This window comes from Lithobates pipiens, unplaced genomic scaffold (genome assembly GCF_037356315.1).
Source record: "Lithobates pipiens isolate NorthernLeopardFrog02 unplaced genomic scaffold, aLitPip1_a1.2 Scaffold_117, whole genome shotgun sequence".
Classification (NCBI taxonomy): domain Eukaryota; kingdom Metazoa; phylum Chordata; class Amphibia; order Anura; family Ranidae; genus Lithobates; species Lithobates pipiens.
Window position 1 is genome coordinate 233,308 of NW_027507704.1, and position 26,078 is coordinate 259,385.

At 51.5% G+C, this 26,078-nt stretch overlaps 1 protein-coding gene across 1 annotated transcript in view; it reads left to right on the plus strand.

Moving 5' to 3' along the window:
- The first annotated feature begins 526 nt into the window (after nt 1-526).
- The window catches only part of LOC143973797 (nuclear pore complex protein Nup98-Nup96-like), a 55,995-nt gene continuing 30,443 nt past the window's right edge, over nt 527-26,078 (plus strand). The window contains 18 exon segments of the mRNA XM_077474654.1: nt 527-642; nt 2,664-2,760; nt 4,420-4,521; nt 11,166-11,354; nt 12,502-12,641; nt 12,990-13,097; nt 13,628-13,808; nt 13,989-14,155; nt 14,629-14,772; nt 14,888-14,972; nt 15,635-15,727; nt 16,534-16,671; nt 17,332-17,465; nt 18,283-18,470; nt 19,741-19,863; nt 19,968-20,206; nt 20,305-20,418; nt 23,169-23,307. Coding sequence (XP_077330780.1) covers nt 2,685-2,760; nt 4,420-4,521; nt 11,166-11,354; nt 12,502-12,641; nt 12,990-13,097; nt 13,628-13,808; nt 13,989-14,155; nt 14,629-14,772; nt 14,888-14,972; nt 15,635-15,727; nt 16,534-16,671; nt 17,332-17,465; nt 18,283-18,470; nt 19,741-19,863; nt 19,968-20,206; nt 20,305-20,418; nt 23,169-23,307 — 2,360 coding nt within the window. The 5' untranslated portion in view covers nt 527-642; nt 2,664-2,684.

A 26,078-nucleotide genomic window follows, 5' to 3' on the forward strand; every position in this document is an offset into this window, starting at 1 on the left:
TCTATGATGAGGTGGGAGGTGCTCTCTGTGGGGGCGGGGCTCCAGTACAAGCCTCATGGTTCAGGCCATACCTGGTGTCACATTCTCCGATACTAACCAACAAAATGGCCGCCTCCGAGGTGGCGACACCTTTGTCCCGGTTGGTCGCTGTGCTGTGAAGTTCGGTCTTCCTGTGTCGGACTTCTATTGATTTGCCGGTTTTGTGTTCGGCCAACAATTCCTCATAATCTCCCATTACTGCGGAGTTTAAATAATCCGGAGTTCCTGATTGGTTGGAGTAACATGACAAACATGACAGCACACGTGACGTCTTCACGATCTGACGCAAGACAACTCGGTTGCTAGGAGACCACGCTGACGTCTCCGCTCGTACGTCGCGTTTTTTCGTATGTAAGCTGCGCGCCCGGGAACCAATGAGAAAAGGAGACACGCCGCGAGGCCCCGCCCGTTGCTGACGTGCATCTTCAGAGGCCACGCCCTGGGTAAAGAGCGGCGGCCGCGGGAGCCTATGGGGGAGCAGGCCGTGGAGGCGGGGCATGCGTGACGCGGTGATGTCATGACGGTGCAGTGTACGCCATGTTGATAGGTGACGCATTGTGTATTCCCGCCCGCAACCGGTGAGGAGGAGAAGAGCGGAGAGAGGTGAGGAGACCCGGGGGGGGAGGGAAGTTACCCTTGTGGAGTCCTCTCCCCGGAGACGGACGGTTGTAGTTCGGTGGGGGCAAGGTTTCCGTTGACAACCGCCTCTCCGGTATAGGGGGTCGGCGTCAGAAGAACCGGAAGTGAGGTGAGGGGGAAGGGAAGGGATCACACCTCTCTATATACTGAGGAGAAGAGATAATCTCCTCATATGTCGGGGGACACCAGAGATTCCCCATCACTTCCTGTTTTAGTTTATAGGGACAGGAAGTGATGGAAATCTCTGCACCGGGGACACCTCCCTCTACTCTCCATCCAGTATGGGACGTGTATAGTTATGTATCATACACACAGACACATATTTATATAACACCTGCTATGTGCTCCATCACTTACCTACTGGGGGCAGGAGGGGCATCTGCCCCGGGCACTGTGGTATGTGGGGGGGCAGGAGGGGCGTCTGCCCCGGGCACTGTGGTATGTGGGGGGGCAGGAGGGGCGTCTGCCCCGGGCACTGTGGTATGTGGGGGGGCAGGAGGGGCGTCTGCCCCGGGCACTGTGGTATGTGGGGGGGCAGGAGGGGCGTCTGCCCCGGGCACTGTGGTATGTGGGGGGGCAGGAGGGGCGTCTGCCCCGGGCACTGTGGTATGTGGGGGGGCAGGAGGGGCGTCTGCCCCGGGCACTGTGGTATGTGGGGGGGCAGGAGGGGCGTCTGCCCCGGGCATTGTGGTATGTGGGGGGCAGGAGGGGCGTCTGCCCCGGGCATTGTGGTATGTGGGGGGCAGGAGGGGCGTCTGCCACGGGCACTGTGGTATGTGGAGGGGGGGGGCAGGAGGGTCGTCTGCACACAGGTAAGCATTTCATCACCTCTGATGTATAACCCCTCCCCTCAGTGTCATTAGTACAGTGACAGTGCATAGTATCACTGTATTGGTGGTGGGGGAGGTGGCAGTAGAACTCCTCTAGATTTTGTGGTGTTTTTCTGCTGTCATAGCGGCTCTTTGGCTCTCCTATTCAGGAGGGGGGGGGGGGTGGGGCACTTTTATCACCCTACAAGGGGTTAAACTCGCCCGTGTGGCACCCCCGCTACTGAGGCACTTTACAGGTACTTCGGCAGCGCTGCTCAATTATTACAATGCAAAGGGGGGAGGGGGTGTATGGAGACGTTTTTTGTAAGGCCCCGCCCCCCTCAGGGTGAGCTCCAATCACAGATGATCTCCATTATTGGTGAGTGGTGATCACATGATGTGTATACAATGTATCCTCCTATCAGGGCACACGGGATGGATTTGTCTTTTCCCCTCCCCCTCCATCCATCGTGTGGCGGCTGCATTCACCCCCCGGTGACACACATGTCCTTCTGTATTACATCCCCCACTCTGGAGGAAGGAGCACAGGGGGGACAGCTCTGTCAGTCTGGGGTGTTTATTGGCTGAACTGGATGGACTTTTTTTTCTGCCGGACTATCAGATTTACCTACACTAACCGAATGCTCACCCTTTATAGATGTCCCACCCATCTCCTTCTTTCTGCCAATCCCATGCTTCTCTTCACTGTTCATTCCTTGGCTCCTCCCTCTTCATGTAATCACCTGACACAAGGGGGAGGGGGTCTCTAGAGATCATGTGACTTCTGTGTGTTGATTCTTTGGCTCCTCCCATGCTTTAGTCACATGACCGGTAGGGATGTAGTGGTGACGATGATCCGGAGGGTGTGATTTTCCTCCATACACAATGAAGGGACACATGGCTCCGCCCCCCTCCTGTGTGATCCCCGCTGTCATAGTGATCCCCACACAGGAGAGGTGCGGGACAGGAAATCGCATTCCTCTTCATGTCGCATACAGTGGGGGGCGGGGTTTACTTTCTACAGACTGGAAGTATCGGTGCATCCATACTGACATGGGGGGCGGAGTGTAGAGATCATGTGACTTCTTCTCCCCTACGTTTTGGTTTTATATCTCACTTCGGGGGATGGGTGCCGCCATCGTGCTCGCTCTAATTCTCTCCTCCTCTCCTGTGTAGTTTTATGAAGTTTTGATCGTCATGTTCAACAAATCGTTCACCTCTCCGTTCGGCGGAGGCACCGGAGCCTTCGGAGCCACATCTACCTTTGGACAAAGTAAGTCCCAGTCTATCCTGAACCATGGGGGGAGGGTGTAAGAGGGGGGATTATCAGGGAATGGACCATGGAAGGGGGGAGGTCATAGAGGGACCATGTTAGGGGTATGGGGGGGGCATAGAGGGACCATGCAAGGGGTATGGAGGGACCATGGAAGGGGGGTTCATAGAGGGACCATGGGTGAACAGCCAATGGGGAACCATGGAAGGGGGGGTGGGGGGAGTCATAGAGGGACCATGGAAGGGGGGGGTCATAGAGGGACCATGTAAGGTGTATGGAGGGACCATGGAAGGGGGGGGTCATAGAGGGACCATGTAAGGTGTATGGAGGGACCATGGAAGGGGGGGTCATAGAGGGACCATGTAAGGTGTATGGAGGGACCATGGAAGGGGGGGTCATAGAGGGACCATGTAAGGTGTATGGAGGGACCATGGAAGGGGGGGTCATAGAGGGACCATGTAAGGTGTATGGAGGGACCATGGAAGGGGGGGTCATAGAGGGACCATGTAAGGTGTATGGAGGGACCATGGAAGGGGGGGGGGGGGGGTCATAGAGGGACTATGTAAGGTGTATGGAGGGACCATGGAAAGGGGGGGGGGGGTCATAGAGGGACCATGTAAGGTGTATGGAGGGACCATGGAAGGGGGGTTCATAGAGGGACCATGGGTGAACAGCCAATGGAGGGACTATGGGGGGGAGGGGTGTCATAGAGGGGTTTTGGAGTTCCCATGGGGGAGCTGACCATAGAAGGGTCATAGAGGGTCCACAGAGGGGAGGGCTCTGGTGGTTGGATGACGGTGTCTCTCTGGTTTTAAGAAAGCCGGGTTCTGTCCACTGATTGGTGTGAGCGATGATCCTCCAGGGAGGGGCCTCAGTCGTCTTCCCCACCCCCCGATCCATCGGGCCCAACCTTCAAGAGGAGGACCCCACCCCCCGATCCATCGGGCCCAACCTTCAAGAGGAGGACCCCACCGCCCGACCCATCGGGCTCAACCCCCGGGGGGGGGGGGAAACCGCACCGCCCGACCCATCGGGCTCAACCTCCGGGGGGGGGGGAACCCCATCGCCCGACCCATCAGGCCCAACCCCCAGGGGGGGAACCCCACCGCCCGACCCATCGCAGAAAGTCTCTGTGGAAAGACAGAAAGGGGTGGGGGGGGTGTAAGGAAATCTGTCATTTGCAGTATAGAAAAAAAAAGTCCAGTGTGAAGTAGCCCCCCCCCCCCCCCCCCCCAAGTCACATGTCGATCCCACCAATCAGAATTGAGTATAAATTTCACAGGTTGGAGAGCTATTGTGGAGTTGAAGTTGGGTGTCCTCATAGAGAAAACCTGCTGGTCATGTTGGGGGGGGGGGGGGGGGGGGGGTGATTAGGCTGTGTGGACTGTGCTCTGGTGTCCAGTAGTGGGGGTTGGTGGCCACGTGCCCCGGTGTCCTGCTTTAGTCTTCAGCTTTGTTGTATGTTCTTGGTCTGGAGTAGTGATAAAGGTTGGGCTAATTTCTGAGGCACTGTCATCCTCCTGGGGGTGGGGTGGGGTTGGGCTTATGGCTCGGTCCTCCCCTTCTGGGGGGGGGGGGGGTTGGGCCCGATTGATCGGGGGGTGGGGTCCTCCTCTTGAAGGTTGGGTCACTCTCATGTATCCTGTTCTCTGTATACAGATGCTGGATTTGGCACAACACAGGCGACCGGATTTGGGACAACGTCGGCGTTTGGAGCAAATAACAGTGGCGGATTGTTTGGAACCACACAGAATAAACCAGGTGAGGTGTCCGGCGGTGCCGCCGCGTGTTCTGTATGACGGGGGTGGTGCTTCTCACCGTCTACAACACTTTTTTACTTTATCAGTTTATGGATTGCGGCGCACCCTCCAGGTACCGGAGGTGGAAGCGAATACTACTGAACAGATCCCATGTGCAGAGCTGTAGATTTGTCACCAGGACTGGAGGACGAGTCTTCCAATGGGGACATCGGTCCTGGTGACAACTTACAGGGGAATTCCCTCACTTCCTGTCGTCTGTGAGAAGGTGAAGGAACACAATGCTGGTTCAAAATGATAATTAGAACTAAGACTTTATGGGTTCACCAAAGCCAATCGAATGACTTGTGTCTCTAAGCATGGCGCTATTCTTTATACCGCGAGGTGCAGTAAATAATAAAACGCGCATATCCGAATGTCTGCATAAATCATCTCCAGTCTCCTGATCACAGACCAGGGGGGGAGGGGAGACTGTCCTCCGTAGTCCTTCAGGTGGAGAGGACTTCTCTGCACACGGCTCACTTCATCAGGAAGATAAAGATCACCGATTTTATTCTCTTTCCGCATTTCAAAAGAAATGGTTTATTTTCTCTGTAGATGGAGAGATTATATGTGGAGCCCCCAAAATTTCCACTCATCGCATTGGGCGAGTGGAAATGAGCGGAGGGCGAGTGTGGAGCCACATCCGGGGGAGGGGTTGAATGGGAGCCGATAATTTATTTTCTTTTGTTCACTGCTGGACACAGCTCCAATAATCCTGACCATCGGGTTATTACGCCACCTTCAGGAGAGGACTGGCAGAACATGTAATACATGTGAAAACACAACTGTACAGCTCCGCCCAGGGGGCGGTCCCTCTGGTAGTAACCCCCCAGCCTGCTTCCTGCAGCTCCAGTTTTTTTTTTCCTGCCTAGTGAAGAAGGATCTAGGCTCCCTGCTGGGATTTTTTTTCCTAGAATTTTTGCCGTTTGTGCAAAATTTTGATCCTGTGATCTGCTATCAACAGGCGGCTGGATATTATAGATCCTTGTGGTCTCACCAGCCTCGCCATTGAGCGTGTGCAGACCAGAGCTCCACGCTTGGGTCGGCCTTGACATGCCCCTCAGGCTCCGGGGTGGCCGGTGAGCGAACGCTCTGTCATCTGTCTCTCTGCTGGTGTCTGTGGGCTCTGCATGTGCCACCGCCATTTTCTGTTAGTCTCTGTGTACAGCATGGCCGTCGGCCATTTTCTCGTAGTCCAGCGGCCATTGTCCTAGTGATGGGGTTTCCCGCAACTGACCTTCTCGGTCCCCAAAAGAATAGCGGTGCATTACCCCTTTTGAGGAGAGCCTTCTTAAAAAGTGGTCGGCTCCTCCGGTCGTGGACACCCCCCCCCCCCCCACTATCCAGGTTACATAAAGTAACCACGATCCCGGTAGAGGGGACTCCTGCATTTTAAGGACCTCATGAACAGGAATGCCGAGGCAGTGGTACGTTCCTTGTATCGCTGACCCCACTACCGCAAACGACCGGTTTTGGCCACAGCGCTAGTGTCGCAGACACTTACTGAGTGGGCAAAGCTATTGCACCGCAAATTGGAGGAGCAGCAGGCTTCCCCTGTCTACGTGGAACTAGCAGACCAATTAGTGCACAGCCTTAAGTACGTTTTGTGATATGGCCCTGGATACACTTCCCCCTGCTATCCAGGGCTTCAGTGTCAGCAGTGGTGCTGCGGTGCCTGATTTGGCTGAAATGCTGGTCTGCGGGCCAGGCATCTAAAAAAAATAAAAAAGCCTTGATGGATTTACCCTTCCTTGGTGAGCGGCTCTTTGGAGACTTGTTGGGTGACATTATTAAGAATGTCACAGGTGGGAAGAGTACCCTACTCTCACAGTCCAAGAAGGGTAAGGAGCCACGCCGCAGGCAAGGGCCCTCGTTTTCTGCTCAAGCGGCTTTTTCGTCTGCCCAGGACATCAGTTAAACGTTCCCAGTCACACAGGGCTTCTACTGAGGGACAGAAGCGTCCCTGGAACCGCAAGCCTGCGAGCAAAAGTGCTACCGCATGAAGGTTTGCCCCCTTCCATCTCTCAGGTGGGGGGTCGCCTTCGGGAGTTTGCAGCCCGGTGGGCCTGTCGGCTGTCTGACCAATGGGTCTGTGAACTGGCTACAAGATAGAGTTCCTCTCTTGGCCACCAAACAGATTCTTCCCCTCCTGCATAGCCGTACTCCTGGCTCGCTTGGAGGCCCTGTTTGGGGCAGTAAGGGACCTGCTCAGCCGCGGGGGGCGATAGTGCCTTTTCCGTAGTTGGAAAGGTTTCAGGGATTCTACTCCAATCTGTTGTCCCCCAAAAAGGAAGGGGTACGTCCAATCCTGGACCTGAGAGCCCTCAATTGCTTTGTGAAAATACAGAGGTTCAGAATGGAATCAGTTCGCTCCGTAGTCTCTGCACTCCATCAGGGGGACTCCCTGGCGTCTCTGGACATCCAGGACCCGTACCTGCTCATACCCATATGTCTCCGGCATCAGAAGTTTCTGCGATTTGCAGTTGGGGAAGCCCATTACCAGTTTGTGGCTCTTCCTTTTGGTCTGGCATCATCACCCGCAGTCTTTACCAAGGTATTGGGTCCAGTATTGGCGTTGCTGTGACAATGTGGGGTCACAATCGTGGGTTACCTAGACGATCTCCTCCTGAGAGCAGCTTCCACCGCAGAATTAAGGGAGGATGTGGCGATCACCATGCAAACCCTACAGGAATTTGAGTGGCTGTTGAACCTAAAGAAGTCGGTGTTCGTACCGACTCAGCGCCTGGAGTACCTAGGCTTACTGCTGGACTCTGTGGAAGCGAGAGTTTCTCCCTTCAGACAAGCTGCAGACTCTCAGAGCCGCGGTGAAGCTGTTGATGAACCACAGGTGGTCGTCGCTGCGTTTTCTGAATGCGAGTCCTGGGCCTCATGGTGGCCTCCTTCGAGGAGGTACCGTATGCCCAGTTTCACACCAGAGTCTTGCAGAAGGAGTTTTTGTCCAAATGGTACAAATCTCCTTTATCCCTGGATCGGCAGAGTCGGGTGAGCCAGTTAGTCAGGGATTCTCTTCTCTGGTGGCTGAGGTCTCCCTGGCCCTTCGGTCCGGGAAATCGTTCCTGCCTCTTCATTGGACGGTGATCACAACGGATGCGAGTCTAACGGGCTGGGGTGGAGTTCTGGGAGTACAATCGACTCGGGGCCTCTGGTCAAGGGAGGAATCCCAGTGAGCGATCAATGTGCTCGAGCTTCGAGTGATCAGGCTATGCCTCTCCTCATGGTTGATGAGACTATGAGGGTGTCCGATCAGGATACAGTCAGATAACGCCACGGCGGTGGCATCTGTCAACCATCAAGGAGGAACAAGAAGCTCGGCTGCAGCACGGGAGGTCGCTCACATCCTTCAGTGGGCAGAGCGACACGTAGCGGCCCTGTCGGCCATTTATATCCCGGGAGTAGAAAACTGGCAGGTGGACTATCAGATGCTGGACCCAAGAGTGGTCGTTGCATCCGGTGTTCAGGCTTCTTTGCCTGTGGTGGGGCACACCAGACGTCGATCTTCTGGCCTCTCGACTCAATCGAAAGGTGCAGAGATTTGTGTCGAGGACAAGAGATCCTTGGGTGGACGTTGGTGGCTCCGTGGGCTCAGTACTGACTGATTTACGCCTTTCCCCCGCTCAAACTGTTGCCTCATCTGCTCCGAGTGGAGGCCGAGGGGATTCCAGTGATACTGATTGCCCCAGATTGGCCTCAGTGTCCCTGGTACGCCGATCTAGTATGCCTGGTGGTGGACGCTCCCTGGAGGTTACTGATGTGAGATGATCTTCTGTCACACAAGGTCTGATGCTCCATCCTGCTTTCACCATCGCTGGTTTTAACGGCATGGCTATTGTGAGTCAGGTGCTAAGGAACCGGGGTCTGTCTGACTCTGTGGTTTCCATTATGTTGAGGGCACGGATATCTTCTTCTCGGAAGATCTACCATCGTACGTGGAAGGCTTGTATCTCCATGTGTGAGGAGATGGGGTGACGTCCGCTCACCTATTCCGTTTCCAGGATCCGGCTGTTCCTACAGCGAGGAGTGGACCAGATGCTGGCCTTAAGCACCATCAAGGGACAGATATCGGCCTTGACTGTCTTTTTCCAGTGACCCCTGTGCATCTCACTCATTGGCAAGCACCTTTTTACAGGGGGTTCGTAGTCTCTCCGTTCCGACCACCCCTACCTCCGTGGGATCTGAACCTGGTGCTATCAGAGCTTCAGAAACTGCCGTTTGAGAACATCAGGGAAATTCCCTTGTTGACTTTTTGTCAAAGTGGTCTTCCTGGTGGCCATTACATCGGCCAGGAGGGTTTTGGAAGTGGCGGCCTTGTCCTGCAAGTCGCTCTATCTGGTTATCGATAAGGTGGTGTTACGTCCACAACCTTCTTCTCTTCCAAAGGTGGTTTCGGCATTTCACCTCAATGAAGACTTTGTGTTACCATCTCTGTGTCCTAAACCGACACATCCTAAGGACGCGGCCCTCCAGCCCTCTGGATATGGTCCGGGCTCTGAGGGTGTATCTATCTGCCACAGCTCCTTTTGTGGAAGTCAGACTCCCTGTTTGTTTCAGTAGCTGGTCCAAATAAAAGGGATGGCGGTCTTGTTGGCCACAATTTCCAGGAGGATCGGACAGATCGTGGTCCAGGCTTATGCCTTGAAGGGGCAGATGCCCCCCTTTCCTGTCACGGCCCACTTCACCAGGGCAATTGGAATCTCTTGGGCTTTCCAACATCAAGGGTCCGTCCCCCAGGTGTGTAAGGTGGTGACTTGGTCTTCCGTTCACCTTCACAAAGTGGATGTGAGCGCATCTTCTGGTGACTGCTTTGGCCGCCAAGTTTTGCAGGCGGCCATGTAAAAGTTGCATTAATAATAATAATAATAAATAATAATAATATTATTATTATTTTCTCTTGTTTATAGAAAGTTACATTTTGGTTGTGGATGCATTCTTCTGATTCATATGTTGGCCGCAAGTTCTGATGCGGTCGGGTCAGAGGGTGACCCCCCCCCCCCCTCCTGTTAGGGAGCACCTCTGGTTGTGCGTGAAGTTATGTTGTGGTTCCCACCTCTCGTTTATGACGGTTTGGGGACGTCCCTACAGTCTAGATTACTGGAGCTGTGTCCGTCAATGAACGAAAGAGAAAATAGGATTTTTGTACTCGCCGTAAAATCCTTTTCTCTGAAGTTCATTGATGGACACAGCTCCCTCCCCTCCTATTTACATTATACTGCTTGTTGACGTACTGAGGCTGCAGGAAGCAGGCTGAGGGGATGTTACCAGAGGGACCGCCCCCTGGGCAGAGCTGTACAGTTCTGTTTTTTCACATGTTCTGCCTAGTCCTCTCCTGAAGGTGGCGTAATAACCCTATGGCCAAGATTACTGGAGCTGTGTCCGTCAATGAACTTCAGAGAAAAGTATTTTATAGTACAAAAATCCTATATCAGTGGGAGTCGGCTAACAACTAGATAAGGTGGGGAAGGGGTTGGGTGGAAGCTGGCAGAGTGTACTTTTCCTGTTAAGTTGCTGACTGGTTGCTCGGACCGCCTAGCTTTGGTAATAGGAAAGGTTCCCGCTCTGCTGTACGTCAGTCGGTGACGGCGTCATTCATTGGTTTTCATTGTTATGTGATATTTAATATGGCAAGAACACTTTTTTATAATGTATACAGCTCTTACAGTAAGTAGCCAATCATATTTTATCCTTTTATCAGATCAATGAAATATGCTTTAATATTGATAAAGTTTTGTGGTTTTTTTTTTTTTTTTTTCTAACTTAATCCTGCATATAACCTTTTTTAACAGTGTAATTTTATGAGGGTGTAATTTAGGGGCGGGGTTGGGTGGGGTAACGGGTGGCGAGTAACTCTTAAGGTGTGGCTAGTAGCTCAGGACTTGTGATTCTGCACAGAACGGCCGCCCTGTCGCAGTAAATCTAATATGGTGCGGATGGCAAGCGGTTAAGAACAGAATCCTGTGTAGTCCCTAACACCACACATTGCATAATTATGGCTCTGTGGGTGTGGTGTAGGTTTTGAGGGCGTGGGCTCTGCTGACGTGGGCTTTGCTGGTGTGGCCGGGATCTGAGGGTGTGGGCTCTGCTGGCGTGGCATGGGCTTTGCTGGTGTGGCCTGGATCTCTGAGGGTGTAGGCTCTGCTGGTGTGGCCGGGATCTGAGGGTGTGGGGCTCTGCTGGCGTGGGGCTCTGATAGGCGCGCACACATTACCAGGCAGTACAGTCATTTTCCAGGTTCAGATCCGGTACCCCAAGGTCCTGCTTGGAGGTCACAGATAACATTTTGGGATGGTTCCTATAACGTGGCGAACACCTGAGTTTGTATCCACGTGAGGAGACTCTCCAGAATCTGCATTGGGGAGGAGCAGAGCAGACCTTGTGATCTTCCACACTTCACATTTTAGTCTGACCATTTCTTCATAGATGTCTACAGATCAGTACATGGCTTTGATATTTAATGGTTGGAGGTGGTCATGACTGCACTGCACCACCCACAGTTGCCATACATGTCGCATCGCCCACTTCTTTCTGTTTCTGGGGGGGTCCATGGTCCCGGTTTGTCTGACTGTTAATGGTGCTTTTGTTTTTTTCCAGGTGGACTGTTTGGGACCACAACATTCCAACAACCAGCAACCTCCTCCACCACCTCCGCCTTCGGTTTCGGAGCTTCGACCGGTACAGCAAACTCCTTGTTTGGGTCTACGAATACTGGAGGAGGGGGTCTCTTCGCATCCCAGCAGAGCAGCAATGCCTTTGGACAGACAAAGCCATCGACTTTTGGCAGTGAGTGACTGATCCCGTGCTCAGATACATGGGCACTATAAATGCATAGTAGTGACTTCTTCATCTATAGGGGATGATAGAACACCCCCCCCCCCCCCCCCCCCCCAGGTGATCCCACCATAGTCTTTTCTCCTTGGGTCATGTCTAGGTGGTCCCACCATAAAGACTATGGTGCGACCACCTAGACATGACCCAAGGAGTAGTCTTTACTCATTGGATCATGTCTAGGTGGTCGCACCATAGTCTTTACTCATTGGGTCATGTCTAGGTGATCGCATCATAGTCTTTACTCATTGGGTCATGTCTGGGTGGTCCCACCATAGTCTTTACTCATTGGGTCATGTCTGGGTGGTCCCACCATAGTCTTTACTCATTGGGTCATGTCTGGGTGGTCCCACCATAGTCTTTACTCCTTGGGTCATGTCTAGGTGGTCCCACTATAGTCTTTACTCCTTGGGTCATGTCTAGGTGGTCCCACTATAGTCTTTACTCATTGGGTCATGTCTAGGTGATCGCATCATAGTCTTTACTCATTGGGTCATGTCTGGGTGGTCCCACCATAGTCTTTACTCATTGGGTCATGTCTAGGTGGTCCCACCATGGTCTTTACTCATTGGGTCATGTCTAGGTGGTCTGATCCTCATATAGACATTGGTGGCCTCAGCATCTGGTAAGCTGTCCCTGTTGGTGGACTTTGTTCTTTAGTCAGTCTTTGAATCTGTTCAGATTAAATTGTCAGATGTGCTTTTAGTTAGACTTCAGGCTGGAATTGGACAAATGAGAGCTGGGATCAGATTGGCTGCTCCTACCAGACGTTCTATTTTATTACTTTTTGTGTTGGAATCCTTAAAGGATACACAAGCCCAATAGCTTCTGCCTCCCCCTGAGAGATCATCTCTATACACTTAATATAAAGCTTTTTTTAGTCCTGTGTATAAGTTACATTAGAACTCGAATTAATCCTCTCCATTTTGGACAGGGGTGGGGGGCTCTGGAATGGGTCCTCTCCGTTTTTGGAGGGGGGAGGGTTTGCAGGTTGAACTGAGCCAGGGTTTATACACTTGGGCAGTACATGTAATGTGTTAATGCTGGGTGGTCGGTATTTGCAGTGACTATACGTTTATGTGTGTTTTCCTTCTCACCGCAGCATTCGGGACGAGTACAAGCAGTGGAGGTCTCTTCGGAAACACCAACACCACCTCCAACCCCTTCGGTGGGACCACCAGTAACCTGTTTGGTGGTTCCACCTTCTCTGCAGCTCCCACTGGAACCACCATAAAATTCAATGTGAGTACCATCCCCCTCCCCCCTCAGGATTGTAAATACTGGAGATTTCCCCTTCCCTTCCTGTCCTAGAGAATCAACAGGAAGTGATCAGAAGTCTCCAACCTGAGGGAAATTCCCTGAACTCCATCATTGGAGGGGGAATCCATGTTCTTCTGGCTGTTGGGTGTAAAATGTCTTCAGTGTCTGGCTGCAGTTGTCTGTTGTCTTGGATATGGAGGGGTTGGGTTAGATCTGTGTCCTCAGACTTCTAATGATGAATCCTTTGTAGTAAATCCTTTCCATCCATGTGTGTCCCGTGACCGTCATAGACTGGGCCTTAGGATTTCTTTTTTGTTCTTCTGCTTGCAGCCTCCATCTGGGACTGACACCATGGCCAAGGGTGGTGTCACCACCAACATCAACACAAAGCATCAATGTATAACGGCAATGAAGGAGTATGAAAGCAAGTCTCTGGAGGTGGGTTCATAGTGTCTGGAGGTGGGATCCACAGTCTCTGGGGGTCACCACCTGGAGGGGTGGGGTCCTCGCAGTCTCTGGGGGTCACCACCTGGAGCGGTGGGGTCCTCGCAGTCTCTGGGGGTCACCACCTGGAGGGGTGGGGTCCTCGCAGTCTCTGGGGGTCACCACCTGGAGGGATGGGGTCCTAGCAGTCTCTGGGGGTCACCACCTGGAGGGATGGGGTCCTTGCAGTCTCTGGGGGTCACCACCTGGAGGGGTGGGGTCCTCGCAGTCTCTGGGGGTCACCACCTGGAGGGGTGGGGTCCTCGCAGTCTCTGGGGGTCACCACCTGGAGGGGTGGGGTCCTCGCAGTCTCTGGGGGTCACCACGGGGAGGGGTCCTCGAAGTCTCTGGGGTCACCACGTGGGAAGGGTGGGGTTGCCCTAATTTGGTGGAATTTGAGGGTGGTGGTAGTAGTAAATATTCTCATGTAACCATTTTGTTGTCCGCTTAAACCTACACAGGCTTAACTATATTTTGTTTTTTAGGAACTGCGTCTGGAAGATTACCTGGCCAATAGGAAGGGGCCCCAGAATCCAGTGGGCGCAGCCACAGCAACGGGCTTGTTTGGAGCCTCTACTGCCACTTCCAGTGCAGCCACAGGACTGTTTGGCTCCACCCCTTCCAGCAGCACGTTCTCCTTTGGAAGTAAAAATGCCTTTGGACAGGGTAGGTTCTATGGATCTCTATTGTACTCTTCCCCCCCCCCCCCCCCTGCTATGGATCAGGGTGGTGCTGTCATCCCCTTCCTGATGGGACACTGGGAGCATTGCATGTAGTATTAGGTGTGGGGGGGATGTTGCGGTGGGGTTTGGGATTGTCTGGTACCAATAAGTTATCATCTTTCAGGCACCAACACTTTTGGAACCAATACAGGAGGTCTGTTTGGCCAGACGGCTGCCCAGCCGGCCACCAGCCTGTTTAACAAGCCATTTGGAACGGCGACTACAACACCCAACACGGCCTTCTCATTCGGGAACGCCAACACTCTGGGGCAGCCCCAGACCAGCACCATGGTGAGTTCTTCTGCAGGCCGGGTCCATTTCTCCATCCACACAGGAATTCGGGAACAGTTGGGTTTTATTGCTGCCTACAGGAGGTTGGGACAAGGCGAACATGGATATAAGGCAGCCCTGGTGTATTCTCTTCTCCTCTGCCCAGCTCCCCCTGGCGTATTCTCTTCTCCTCTGCCCAGCTCCCCCTGGCGTATTCTCTTCTCCTCTGCCCAGCTCCCCCTGGCGTATTCTCTTCTCTGCCCAGCTCCCCCTGGCGTGCTCCCCCTCCTGCCCTTCCCTAGTGTCCCAGGAATTTGCCTATATTCCCCCCACATGCATGCTGGGTAGAGGAGGGGGTTAAATGGGGGTTGGCTTACAGCTATTGGTCAATGTCCCAGCCTCCTGTAGGTGGCGGTGTATCACTGACTGTTGTTCCTGTGTCATCTTACTGTAAGTACAATTCTTAATTTTTTATATTTCCCCCCTCCCCCCAGGGTCTCTTTGGCAGCACGCAGGCCACACAGCCCACAGGACTGTTTGGCACCACCACAAACACCAATGCCGCCTCTGGCTTTGGCACTGGAACCGGTCTGTTCGGACAGACGAATCCCACTCCCTTTGGAGGCGTTACCGGCTCGGTATGTATGGTGGTGTTATAGTTGGTAGATTGCTTGCTGGCATGTAGTGTTCTCCTCCCTCCACAAGAGACTCCGCCTTTTATTGTCTGACACACCCACCATCTTTCCTTTTCAGACCTTATTCAACAGCAAACCTGCTGCCTTCGGGGCGACCACCACCAGCGCACCGACGTTCGGCACTTCCACTGGCGGCCTTTTTGGTAATAACAGGAAAAATATTTACTTTTTATATCTGATTACTTTGAGTGTGGGGGGGGGGGGGGGGGGGGCTTCATGTGGCCCCATGTGTTTGGCCTGACAATGGCAGTATATCCATCCAGTGCCAGGGTCCCACTGCCAGGAGCTCCTGTGTAATGCTATTCATAGGACTATAGGAGCAGGGCCAGGAGTAACCCGGAGCGCTGGGCAGCAGAAAACCTGTACACCCCCCTGGTTTTCGGTTGTCAGTGCCTGGCATTCTGGTTGTCAATACCTGCCATACATGTTCTTGAAGTTACTCCACCCAGCTGCAGGTATGATAGAATGTGTACTGCATCTGTTTATTTGTAATGAGGCATGTGACTTTTAGTCCTGCATTGTTTTGTGTGCCCCGAGGAAGCCCTCTGCATAGCCTTGTGTGCCCCGAGGAAGCCCTCTGCATAGCCTTGTGTGCCCCGAGGAAGCCCTCTGCATAGCCTTGTGTGCCCCGAGGAAGCCCTCTGCATAGCCTTGTGTGCCCCGAGGAAGCCCTCTGCATAGCCTTGTGTGCCCCGAGGAAGCCCTCTGCATAGCCTTGTGTGCCCCGAGGAACCCCTTTATAGCCCTGCAATGGTGGTTTTGTCCTGGGGAAGCTTTCTTTAGTGTCTCTTGATTTGCTTTACAGGGTTCGGAACCAACACTGCAGGCACCAGTATTTTTGGCAATAAGAACGCAGCGGGTACGCTGGGGCCGACACTGGGGACAGGATTTGGGCCTGGTGAGTGTCTGCAATACAATGTCCTCCACATACATACATACATACATACATACATACATACATACATACATACATACATACATACATACATACATACATACATACATACATACAATTACAGTGGAACCAAACTTCCAGCTTGGGGTGGGGGGAGTTGGGTGGGGTAGACGGCTCATCTGCAGCGCAGACACATCTTCCTGTCACCACTCTGCCCAGCATCTTCCCTCTTCCCACCATTGGGCGGGCGCTGATGATGTAACAGTATGATGGCGTTGCATCGTCCAGTCAGTTCTCGGCCCGGGCAAACTCCCATACAAATATTGGGACCATGTCTCGTGTCACAGAAACATTGACCCAATCGCTAGGAAGAGTCTGATGGGGGGGGGGGGGCTGAGAGGTGATGGCGGTCGGGGGGCGGCCTGATATTGGGGATCTGATTCTGGTGACACACCTGTAATATGTTTGGAGATGTAGCTTTTGGCTGGGGGGGCTCCATAGATGTACCCTGTAACAGCATAGTCACCCTGCTACAAGAATAGCAAGAGCTACCTATGAAGTGTGCGCTCTAGGATTGGGGGGGGGGCATCTTTGGCGTGTGCGCTGTGGGATTGGGGACTCTGGGGACCTATTGGAGTGTACACTCTGAGATTGGGGACCTATGGCGTGTATTCTCCTAGATTCAGACTTTTCAGGCATATGAACAAGTATGTTTTTACTGACTGCACAAAATGAACTTCATTCTCTAAGTCTTTACAAGTGATGTGATGTTCAGATGTTGGTTCATCATCCTCCATTATCTCTCCCAGGTCTGAATACGGGACAGAGCACGCTGTTTGGAAACAACCAGCAGAAGATCGGTGCGCTCGGTACCGGAGCATTTGGCACAACCGCGTTTAATGCCGCTGGCGGCGGCTTGGGGTTTGGTGGTGCTCAGGCCCCTGTTGGTGAGTATCTTACTTAATGGAGGTTCACTGGTGAAAATATCAATGTTGGGCCCTAACGTAAACCAGGGCACCCCTATCCACACTGTACTGCCTGTGTCCCGTCACTGACCCCCTTTATTGGCTCATGTCTGTCCCGTCACTGACCCCCTTTATTGGCTCATGTCTGTGTCCCGTCACTGACAACCCTTTATTGGCTCATGTCTGTGTCCCGTCACTGACAACCCTTTATTGGCTCATGTCTGTGTCCCGTCCCTGACCTCCCTTTATTGGCTCATGTCTGTGTCCCGTCCCTGACCTCCCTTTATTGGCTCATGTCTGTGTCCCGTCCCTGACCTCCCTTTATTGGCTCATGTCTGTGTCCCGTCCCTGACCTCCCTTTATTGGCTCATGTCTGTGTCCCGTCCCTGACCTCCCTTTATTGGCTCATGTCTGTGTCCCGTCCCTGACCTCCCTTTATTGGCTCATGTCTGTGTCCCGTCCCTGACCTCCCTTTATTGGCTCATGTCTGTGTCCCGTCCCTGACCTCCCTTTATTGGCTCATGTCTGTGTCCCGTCACTGACCTCCCTTTATTGGCTCATGTCTGTGTCCCGTCACTGACCTCCCTTTATTGGCTCATGTCTGTGTCCCGTCACTGACCTCCCTTTTGTTGTCTTATCTAGCTCTGAGTGACCCCAATGCAGCGGCTGCCCAGCAATTGGCTCTCCAGCAACAGATCAATGCCCTGGCCTACTCTCCATATGGGGACTCCCCTCTCTTCAGAAATCTCATCGATGACCCCAAGAAGAAAGAGGAGGTGAGTTCCATTACTGCCACCATTTAGTGCAAAACCTCATCCCTGTGACACCCAATTCAAGCCTGGATGTGTCGTGGAACTTCCTCTTAGTACAGAGCTTGGGCGGAGCCGTTGGTCATGTCACAAGGGGTGTCGTGGAACTTCCCCTTAGTACAGAGCTTGGGCGGAGCCGTTGGTGATGTCACAAGGGGTGTCGTGGAACTTCCTCTTAGTACAGAGCTTGGGTGGAGCTGTGGGTGTTGTCACAAGGGGTGTCATGGAACTTCCTCAGTACAGAGCTTGGGTGGAGCCGTTGGTGATGTCACAAGGGGTGTCCTGGAACTTCCTCTTAGTACAGAGCTTGGGCGGAGCCGTTGGTGATGTCACAAGGGGTGTCGTGGAACTTCCTCTTAGTACAGAGCTTGGGCGGAGCCGTTGGTCATGTCACAAGGGGTGTCGTGGAACTTCCCCTTAGTACAGAGCTTGGGTGGAGCCGTTGGTGATGTCACAAGGGGTGTCATGGAACTTCCTCAGTACAGAGCTTGGGTGGAGCTACTGTTGATTTATTGCTGGGGGACATTCCATGGTGGAAGAAGCAGCTCCGGTGTCCTATACCAAGATAAGAGGAGATCAGACTTAACTGTAATTTATGTATCCTACACTGGATCATGCACTGGGCAGGGGTAAGGGACCCAGGATTGCTGGGGCTATAGTGAGGCTCTTTTCTCAACACTGGTGGGGGGTGGTATTGAGGAGGAGCCTACCTTTTGGGCTGAGTAATGAGGATTCTTTGTAGTGACGTTGATTCCAGCGCATTGCGTGTATTTTTGTTTTTCAGCGTCTGAAGCCCACCAACCCGGCCGCCCAGAAAGCACTGACCACGCCCACGCACTACAAGCTGACCCCCCGCCCCGCAGCCAGGGTGCGCCCCAAAGCGCTGAGCACAGCGGGGACCGCCAAGTCTCAGCTCTTCGATGGGTTGGACGATGACGAACCGCCAATGACAGGTGGAACTTTCATGCCTAAGTAAGTAGATGTGTTGTGTGGTGACTCCAGCGGTCAGCTTGGGGGGGCCGATATAAATCTATGAGGTCTATTACAGAGGAGGAGGAGGAGACACTATGAAGAGGAGTTCCTGTCACATGAAGATGGGTCCTCGCTTTCTGTCCAGGAGACACAACAGGAAGAAATCTTATAGAAGATTCCCCCCCCATTCCCGCTCAGATCTAACCCTTCCCTAAGATTTCATAGAAATAAAAAGATCAACACTATTGTAAAGGTCATTTTTTATTAAACATGTTCTACATCCGGGCTCAACATTTCAAGTCCTGAGCCACTAGCCAGGCCTTAAGAGTTGCTTGCCGCCAGCTGCCCCTAAACACGCCCTTGTAAATTCTCTCATGAAATGCCACTGTTAAGTGTTTTCACACACACTTGTGGGTCAGGACCTTGTTACACCACGCCACTGAACACAGACCCGGCTCCATGACACACAGGGGGACATGCCTGGTGTGTGTAATACATTAGAGGAGAGAGAAAGGGAGGGGAGCACTGCAGCCTCCGGTCATGCCGCTCTGTGTCCTTCAGCTGATTGCTTCAGCCAGGAAACGGTCAGCCTGGTCCACCCCCGCTCCTTGCTCGCCCTGCACTAAATTCCACGCTCAAAATGTGAGCAGGCAAGTAGAATTGTTGAGGCCTGTTCTACCGTACTGACTTTCTAAACATATTGCACAAAGTGGCCCCCATTCTCCTCTTCTGGAGGCCCCCCCCCCCCCCCCCATAACAAGCCACTTGCTATGTGGGCTCAATTTTGAGCTGGGCTGTGTGCATCTATTGAGACACACAGTCCGGCTCAGCCCCACTCTCTGCTCAAAGGATTTGAATGACAGCCGCGGGAGCCAATGGCTGCCCCTCTGAACACAGAGAGAGGAGTGACCTGCTGTAAATTGGCACAGCGCTGGAGAGAGGACTTGGGTAAGCATACAGAGTGAGGAGGCCTTCAGTAACGGGATCACCTCTGATCTGATTATGGGGTACAGGCATTAACCTGTGTGGGGGTGACCTTCAGGTAAGGGACCACCTCTGATCTCAATATGGGGTACAGGCCTTAACCTGTGTAAGGGTATGAGGGTGACCCTCTGATCTTCTTTTTAGGGTTACAGTAGATCTGTGTGGGGGTGGCCTTCTTGTAAGGGACCCCCTCTGATCTGTGTGTTGCCAGGTCCAAGCATCTAATGGCAGATTACGACCCATTGCAGAGCTGATTTACCGAACGTTTATTTGTTTTTCCTCCAAGGAAGAGCATCAAGAAGCTGGTCCTGAAGAGCTCCTCCAACATCAGCTCCCTCTTGTCTCCTTCCAATGCCGAGGCAGCTGATGAGGTGAACTCCCCCACCAGCTACAATGATACCGGAGACAGGTAGTGGTTCATCCGCCATCTTGTGATGTCTCACAATCTGTGTTTTTTACATACCTCCTATATATGGAAGGGGTGGACCTCATTATTTTATTTTTATTTTTAAGATCCAATGAAAATCACAGAGCGGAAGAGAACCATGAAGAGGAGGTGTCCACTTTCTACCCTCCTCCATTATCCAAACCTCTCCCCCTCAGCCAGGACAAGCATATGGACAGCATGGATGACACCATCTTGGCCCTGAACATGAGGCCCAGCCTGAGGAGCAGCGGGCTGGATGTCAGCGTGGATGAGAATTCCCTCAACGAGGAGGAGATCATGAATGACGTTCCACCACACCCTGCAGGTTCATATCGCTCTCTACTCCTAGAGAACCACAGAGTTTTTCCTTTGTATGTTCCGCCATGATAACTAATGCATTCTCTTTTTTTTTTTTTTTTTCAGGCATCGTTCTGTGCAGAGAAGGTTACTACACCATCCCATCCATGGAAGAGCTGGGCAACATGGTGGACGACAATGGAGAGTGCATTGTGGATGGCTTCACCATCGGCCGAAAAGGTGGGTGCCCTACATGGGTAATTCCTATACAGAAATGTATACTGTGCTCCTGGGAACAAGAAAGAAACAACTTCTCCTGCGCTCTGCTGTCGGGATCCTCAATATGTGGTACAGGCAGCTTCACAAGGTAGTGTCTAAAGTCTTGTAGCCCTCCTCCAGAATAATGGGGCATTCAAAAGCTGGAGAAAAAAAAAACAGAAAAGGAGGGCGCTCTGATGCTGGCCCTTCATTGACGGCGGTTTTGGAACTGATAGAAAGATTTGGTAATTTCTCGGGACTCCGGATTAACTGGACCAACTCCCAAATTCTCCCCATAGATATAACTGCCCCCACATTGACGCAGGCGGCCCTGCCCCTTGTGCGTACAGACCGGATTAAGTATCTAGGTATACAGTGCTCCCGCTCCCTTGCGGACTACATCCGCCTGAATTTAGAACCGCTTTTTCCCCTTTTGAAACACAAGACCCAGGTCTGGTCCAGACTCCCTCTTGGAGTCATGGGACATCTGGGACTTGTAAAGATGATTCTCCTCCCCAAACTGCTTTACATTTTTTGGCATGCTCCAACATATATCCCGGCCCATATATTCCGTAACATGGAATCGATCCTTAACTCATTTTATTTGGGGCTCTTCCAGGCATAAATTGGCCTGGCAGACTCTCAAATGCCCTGTCCACCTAGCAGGAGCGGCGTTACCTGACTTGGCAACCTATTATATGGCTTCCCAGCTCTCCCACCTTTACTACATCAATACTTATGATAAGCTGCGATACTCCACTCTAGTGTGCACAGCGGCCACGGACGTGGTGGCGCACCCCTTCCAGATTTTATTTTGCAATCATAGGGGGCTCTCACGCTCGGAGTCCAAACAACACATGCTTATACATCATAGCAGGATTTGGCGTAGGGCGCAGAAGCTCACTGAGGCCCCCACTCTGCACACTCATACACCTCTATGGGAGAATCCTTCCCTACCTGAGCTGCTGAGTGTGCCGGATTACAAGGTGTGGATATGTAGGGGAATAAATATACCTGTCCCAATTATACGGTGTCCGTGGCATAAAGACGTTTCAGGTGCTTAAAGAGGAATACGACCTTCCTAACCACACGCTATCCCGCTACTTACAGGTCCGACACGCAGTTCAGACTCAGTTTGGGTGCTCCTCTCCACCCCTGTACTCCATGGCCCTAACTGACTTGGTGTTCGGGGATGATTCCAGGAAACTGATCTCTTGTTTCTACGCGCACCTTCTCACCCCCTCAGGCTACAGCTAGAGCTTACCAGCTGAAAACGCGGTGGGAGGCTGATATTGGGAGTGTGGAGGACGACCAATGGGGAGATGTACTGGCAGTGTCTACGAAAGTATCTCCTAAACTGTCAGTCAGGCTGACGCATCTCTATATACTCCATCGCGCATATGTTGCCCCGGGTCGCCTGTCCAAATTTAAATCAGACTTTGATCCCACATGTCCCAGATGTGGAGACGTTAACAGCTCCTTCTACCATCTCATCTGGTCCTGCCCGCCCGTTCAAAGATACTGGGCACAGGTTAAGTTTCTGCATGACCACATGGGGGGCCCCCCCCCCCCTTACACTGTGCCCACGACAGTGTATCTTAGGCCTCCTTCCTCTTCCTGAGGAGGACAAATACCTTAGGACGTTTTTACAGGAGACCCTCTTCGCTGCTAGGATGCAGATAGCCCAGATGTGGCTTAGGCCTGCCTCTCCTACGATTCAGCAGTGGAAGAGGGCTGTGAACAATGTTTTACCATATAAAAAGGTCATTTATTCCAACCGGGGGGTGCCCAGAGAAGTTCCGTAAAATATGGGACATGTGGATGGAGAGCTCACAGCTGCACGAGCTAATGTAAACTTTACATGCTAGGGACGAGCCCGGCTCCCTCTTTAGATGACACCTGGTTCCCGGATGCTCGGAGAACATGTATTTAACCGCACTCTTGTATGTTGACGCAATGCACGGCAGATTGTGCACTTAGACTTCGCATGTCAGACACAGGATGTATGTTTTGCTTTTCTCGCATACTAGTTGGTGCTTGTTGCACTGGTTTTTGTGAATGTGTACTATTATACTTGTTTATCTGCTCAATAAACTTCAACTTGGTTAAAAGAAATAAAAAGAGGGCACTCTGTCTATGGTAATGCACTAGGTCGGTGCACCCTCCTGTTCTGTTTTGTTTTACTGTGCTCCTGGGAACAGCAGCACCCCCTAATCCCTGGAGGACCAGTATTCCCCTTGTACTTTATCTGGGGGGGGACTGAGAACCAATACTCCTCGTTTTGTCAGTTAGAGGAGAACCACATGCTTTAGTTTATACGAAGATGGCTCTCTGAGAGCTGAGGGTTCTGAGATCTCACAACTGTAGGAAGTTTGACTTCTGAAAGTTGAAGGGTCCACTCAAATTATGATGGTGGACCCTTGGTGTGTACCTTGGGTACTGGACTTGGACCCGCAGCAGGCCTGCACTGCTTAGTATGTTATGGCTAAAAGGACTGACCAGGGAAGAAAACCGCCCAATATCATCTTGTGCATGGGTTGGATACATACAGTCGGGTCCATTGACAGGAATTTAGCGTAGTGGGTTGGAACAGACACAGCAGTTCAGGATGTTACATAGTGATCTATAGAGGACCATTATAAAGAAGAGCACTGAGTGCCGTAATTGGTTCTATAGCACTTTTTTGTCTTTCTTATACTTTTTCTGACCTTTCTTTTTTATTTATTTCTCAGGCTACGGGTCCATTTTCTTTGAGGGACTGGTGAACGTGACTAATATGAACCTGGATGAAATAGTCCATATACGGAATAAGGAGGTGATCGTGTACACCGATGACACAAACAAGCCGCCAGTGGGAGAAGGCCTGAACAGGTATAAAGCTCCTCGATCTTTCCTCAGTAGTGTTTATAGACTGCAAGTGGAGGAAGTCTTCTCCAGGAGTTGGTTCCAGTCTAGAATAGTAGACTTCAGGAGACCGTTCCAGTCTAGAATAGTAGACTTCAGGAGACCGTTCCAGTCTAGAATAGTAGACTTCAGGAGACCGTTCCAGTCTAGAATAGTAGACTTCAGGAGACCGCTCCAGTCTAGAATAGTAGACTTCAGGAGACCGTTCCAGTCTAGAATAGTAGACTTCAGGAGACCGTTCCAGTCTAGAATAGTAGACTTCAGGAGACCGTTCCAGTCTAGAATAGTAGACTTCAGGAGACCGTTCCAGTCTAGAATAGTAGACTTCAGGAGTTGGCTCCAGTCTAGAATAGTAGACTTCAGGAGTTGGCTCCAGTCTAGAATAGTAGACTTCAGGAGTTGGCTCCAGTCTAGAATAGTAGACTTCAGGAGACCGCTCCAGTCTAGAATAGTAGACTTCAGGAGACCGCTCCAGTCTAGAATAGTAGACTTCAGGAGACCGTTCCAGTCTAGAATAGTAGACTTCAGGAGTTGGCTCCAGTCTAGAATAGTAGACTTCAGGAGACCGTTCCAGTCTAGAATAGTAGACTTCAGGAGACCGTTCCAGTCTAGAATAGTAGACTTCAGGAGACCGTTCCAGTCTAGAATAGTAGACTTCAGGAGACCGTTCCAGTCTAGAATAGTAGACTTCAGGAGACCGTTCCAGTCTAGAATAGTAGCTGGATTTCACCCTTTTTAAACTCTGCAGACCTGAGGAGAACTTCAAGCGGAGCTCCACCCGTTTTTCTTACCTTACCTCAAGACCTTTAACTCAATGTCCAAATGTAAAAATATGGGCGGGTTCAATTCGGCTAACTCGTAATTTCCTGATGGCCGCACTGGCTCCTGGGAGCTTGTCATTTGTTCCCAGGAATCAGTGCGGCAACCTGAGCTGTTGAGGCGCTACGTATTCAAGTTACTGCGCATGCGCGAGTTTGGAGAAACAACACGCAGTGCATGTTGGTCGATTGGGCACCGTATCCCGGAAGAGGATGCCTGTGGGCTTCATATGACCACAGGCAAGGTGAGAACGGCTGAAAACAAAGATTTAAAAGTTATTTTTAAACAGAAAACCGACATCCTCAAGACATGAGAACTGAAACAAGTGAGACTTAATTTTAAATAACTTAATCTATGTCATTACAGCAAAAAAATAAAACTATTTAGGCAGTGGAACCCCGCTTTATGCTCTCTGCCCCCCCCCCCCCTTTTTTTTTTTTTTTTTTTCTCTTCCCTGAAAGTTCAGACCAGCTTTATAAATTCTGTACTCTATAAATTGTAGAGAAGACTGCAGATAAATATGTACAGCTTTTGGTAGGAGGCTTTTTATTTATTTTTCATCTGTGCATCACCTGAGGTCAATCGCTGAAATGGGAATATGGAGGGTTTACACCCACTTTAAAGGCTCGGTCTGCTGAGCCTGCTTACCAAAGACAGAAGTTTGTCTGCCTTTTGTAAGGTGAATACCTATTGGGTAAACCCATTGATAAATGTATCAAGAAATATACTATCGTGAGTCGTGTACTTCTCCTTTTTTTTTTTTTCCAACCCTCAAAGTGTTGGATCAGGAATGTCCTGGGTTTAATCGTTCATTTCCATGAGCCACCCAAGTAGGACTTCTGTCTTTTTAGTCTATATATAGTTCCTGGGAGATATTGTGAATAAATATTACTGCCCCATCTGACGTAATCCACCAAGTTCTCAGTGTCCGATTAAGTGGTGGTCCATCATTGGAAAGTGATCTGCTCTCTCTCCCTGGGCCATAGCGAGTAGATGATGGACTTGCTCCTTTGTCCTCTCCAGAAGCCCCTATCTTGGTTAGGTCTGTCACACTTGGGTGCAATCGTTCATTTCCATGGGCCACCAAGTACGATTCTTCCCCTCAGATTTGCCAGCGTCACCTCAAAGACAGGCAGATTTGTTGGCCATCATTTAACTTCAAGCAGACTGAGCGGTAAACCTGCAGAGGAGAGATTGAAAGGGTTTTACTCCACACCCGTTCCGAAACTGAGTGGAGGCATTCACTCCATTTTGAACCTAAATTTCTTAAACTGATATCTGCAAACTTTTTATGCAGGTCACAAGCTCCGTCTTCACTTCTGCCAGATCAGGGGGTCATTTCTGGAGTCGGTGGACATCCATGATGCCCATCTTAACATTCCCATCTTTCCCGCACAGCAGCATTTTCTATGGTTTGCTGTGGGCGATGAACATTTTTCAATTTCTTCTGCTATTCCAGCTCTTCTCTGCACCAAGAGTCTTCTCAGAGGTCCACTCCTGGTCTTAAGATCATCAGATATCATGTCACAAGGTACCTGGGATGACCTTCTGATGGAAGGTTCCTCCAGCCTTAGTCTTGTCTATGAACATCCAAAAGACAATTCAGTTGTTCCTCAAGCTTTCCAAGGTTGAAGAACTTAAAGAAGTCTGCTCTCCATCCTCTTCCCCCCCCCCCCCCCCCCCAACCTTGCTGAAGTTCAATCTGATCATCAGAATGGGGAAGAAATGGGATTTGTGACTTTGACCGTGCCATGGTGGTTGATGCCAGACGGGCTGGTCTGAGTACCCAGATCAGGTATGTGCTCCGGCACAATGGGGTTGTCCTTCCGCAGTATATCTACAGTAGGTCATCGCCAAGTGGTTATGGGCCGCCTTTGCGGTGGTTGCCTTTGCGTTTTTTTCACCAAGACATTTTGCAG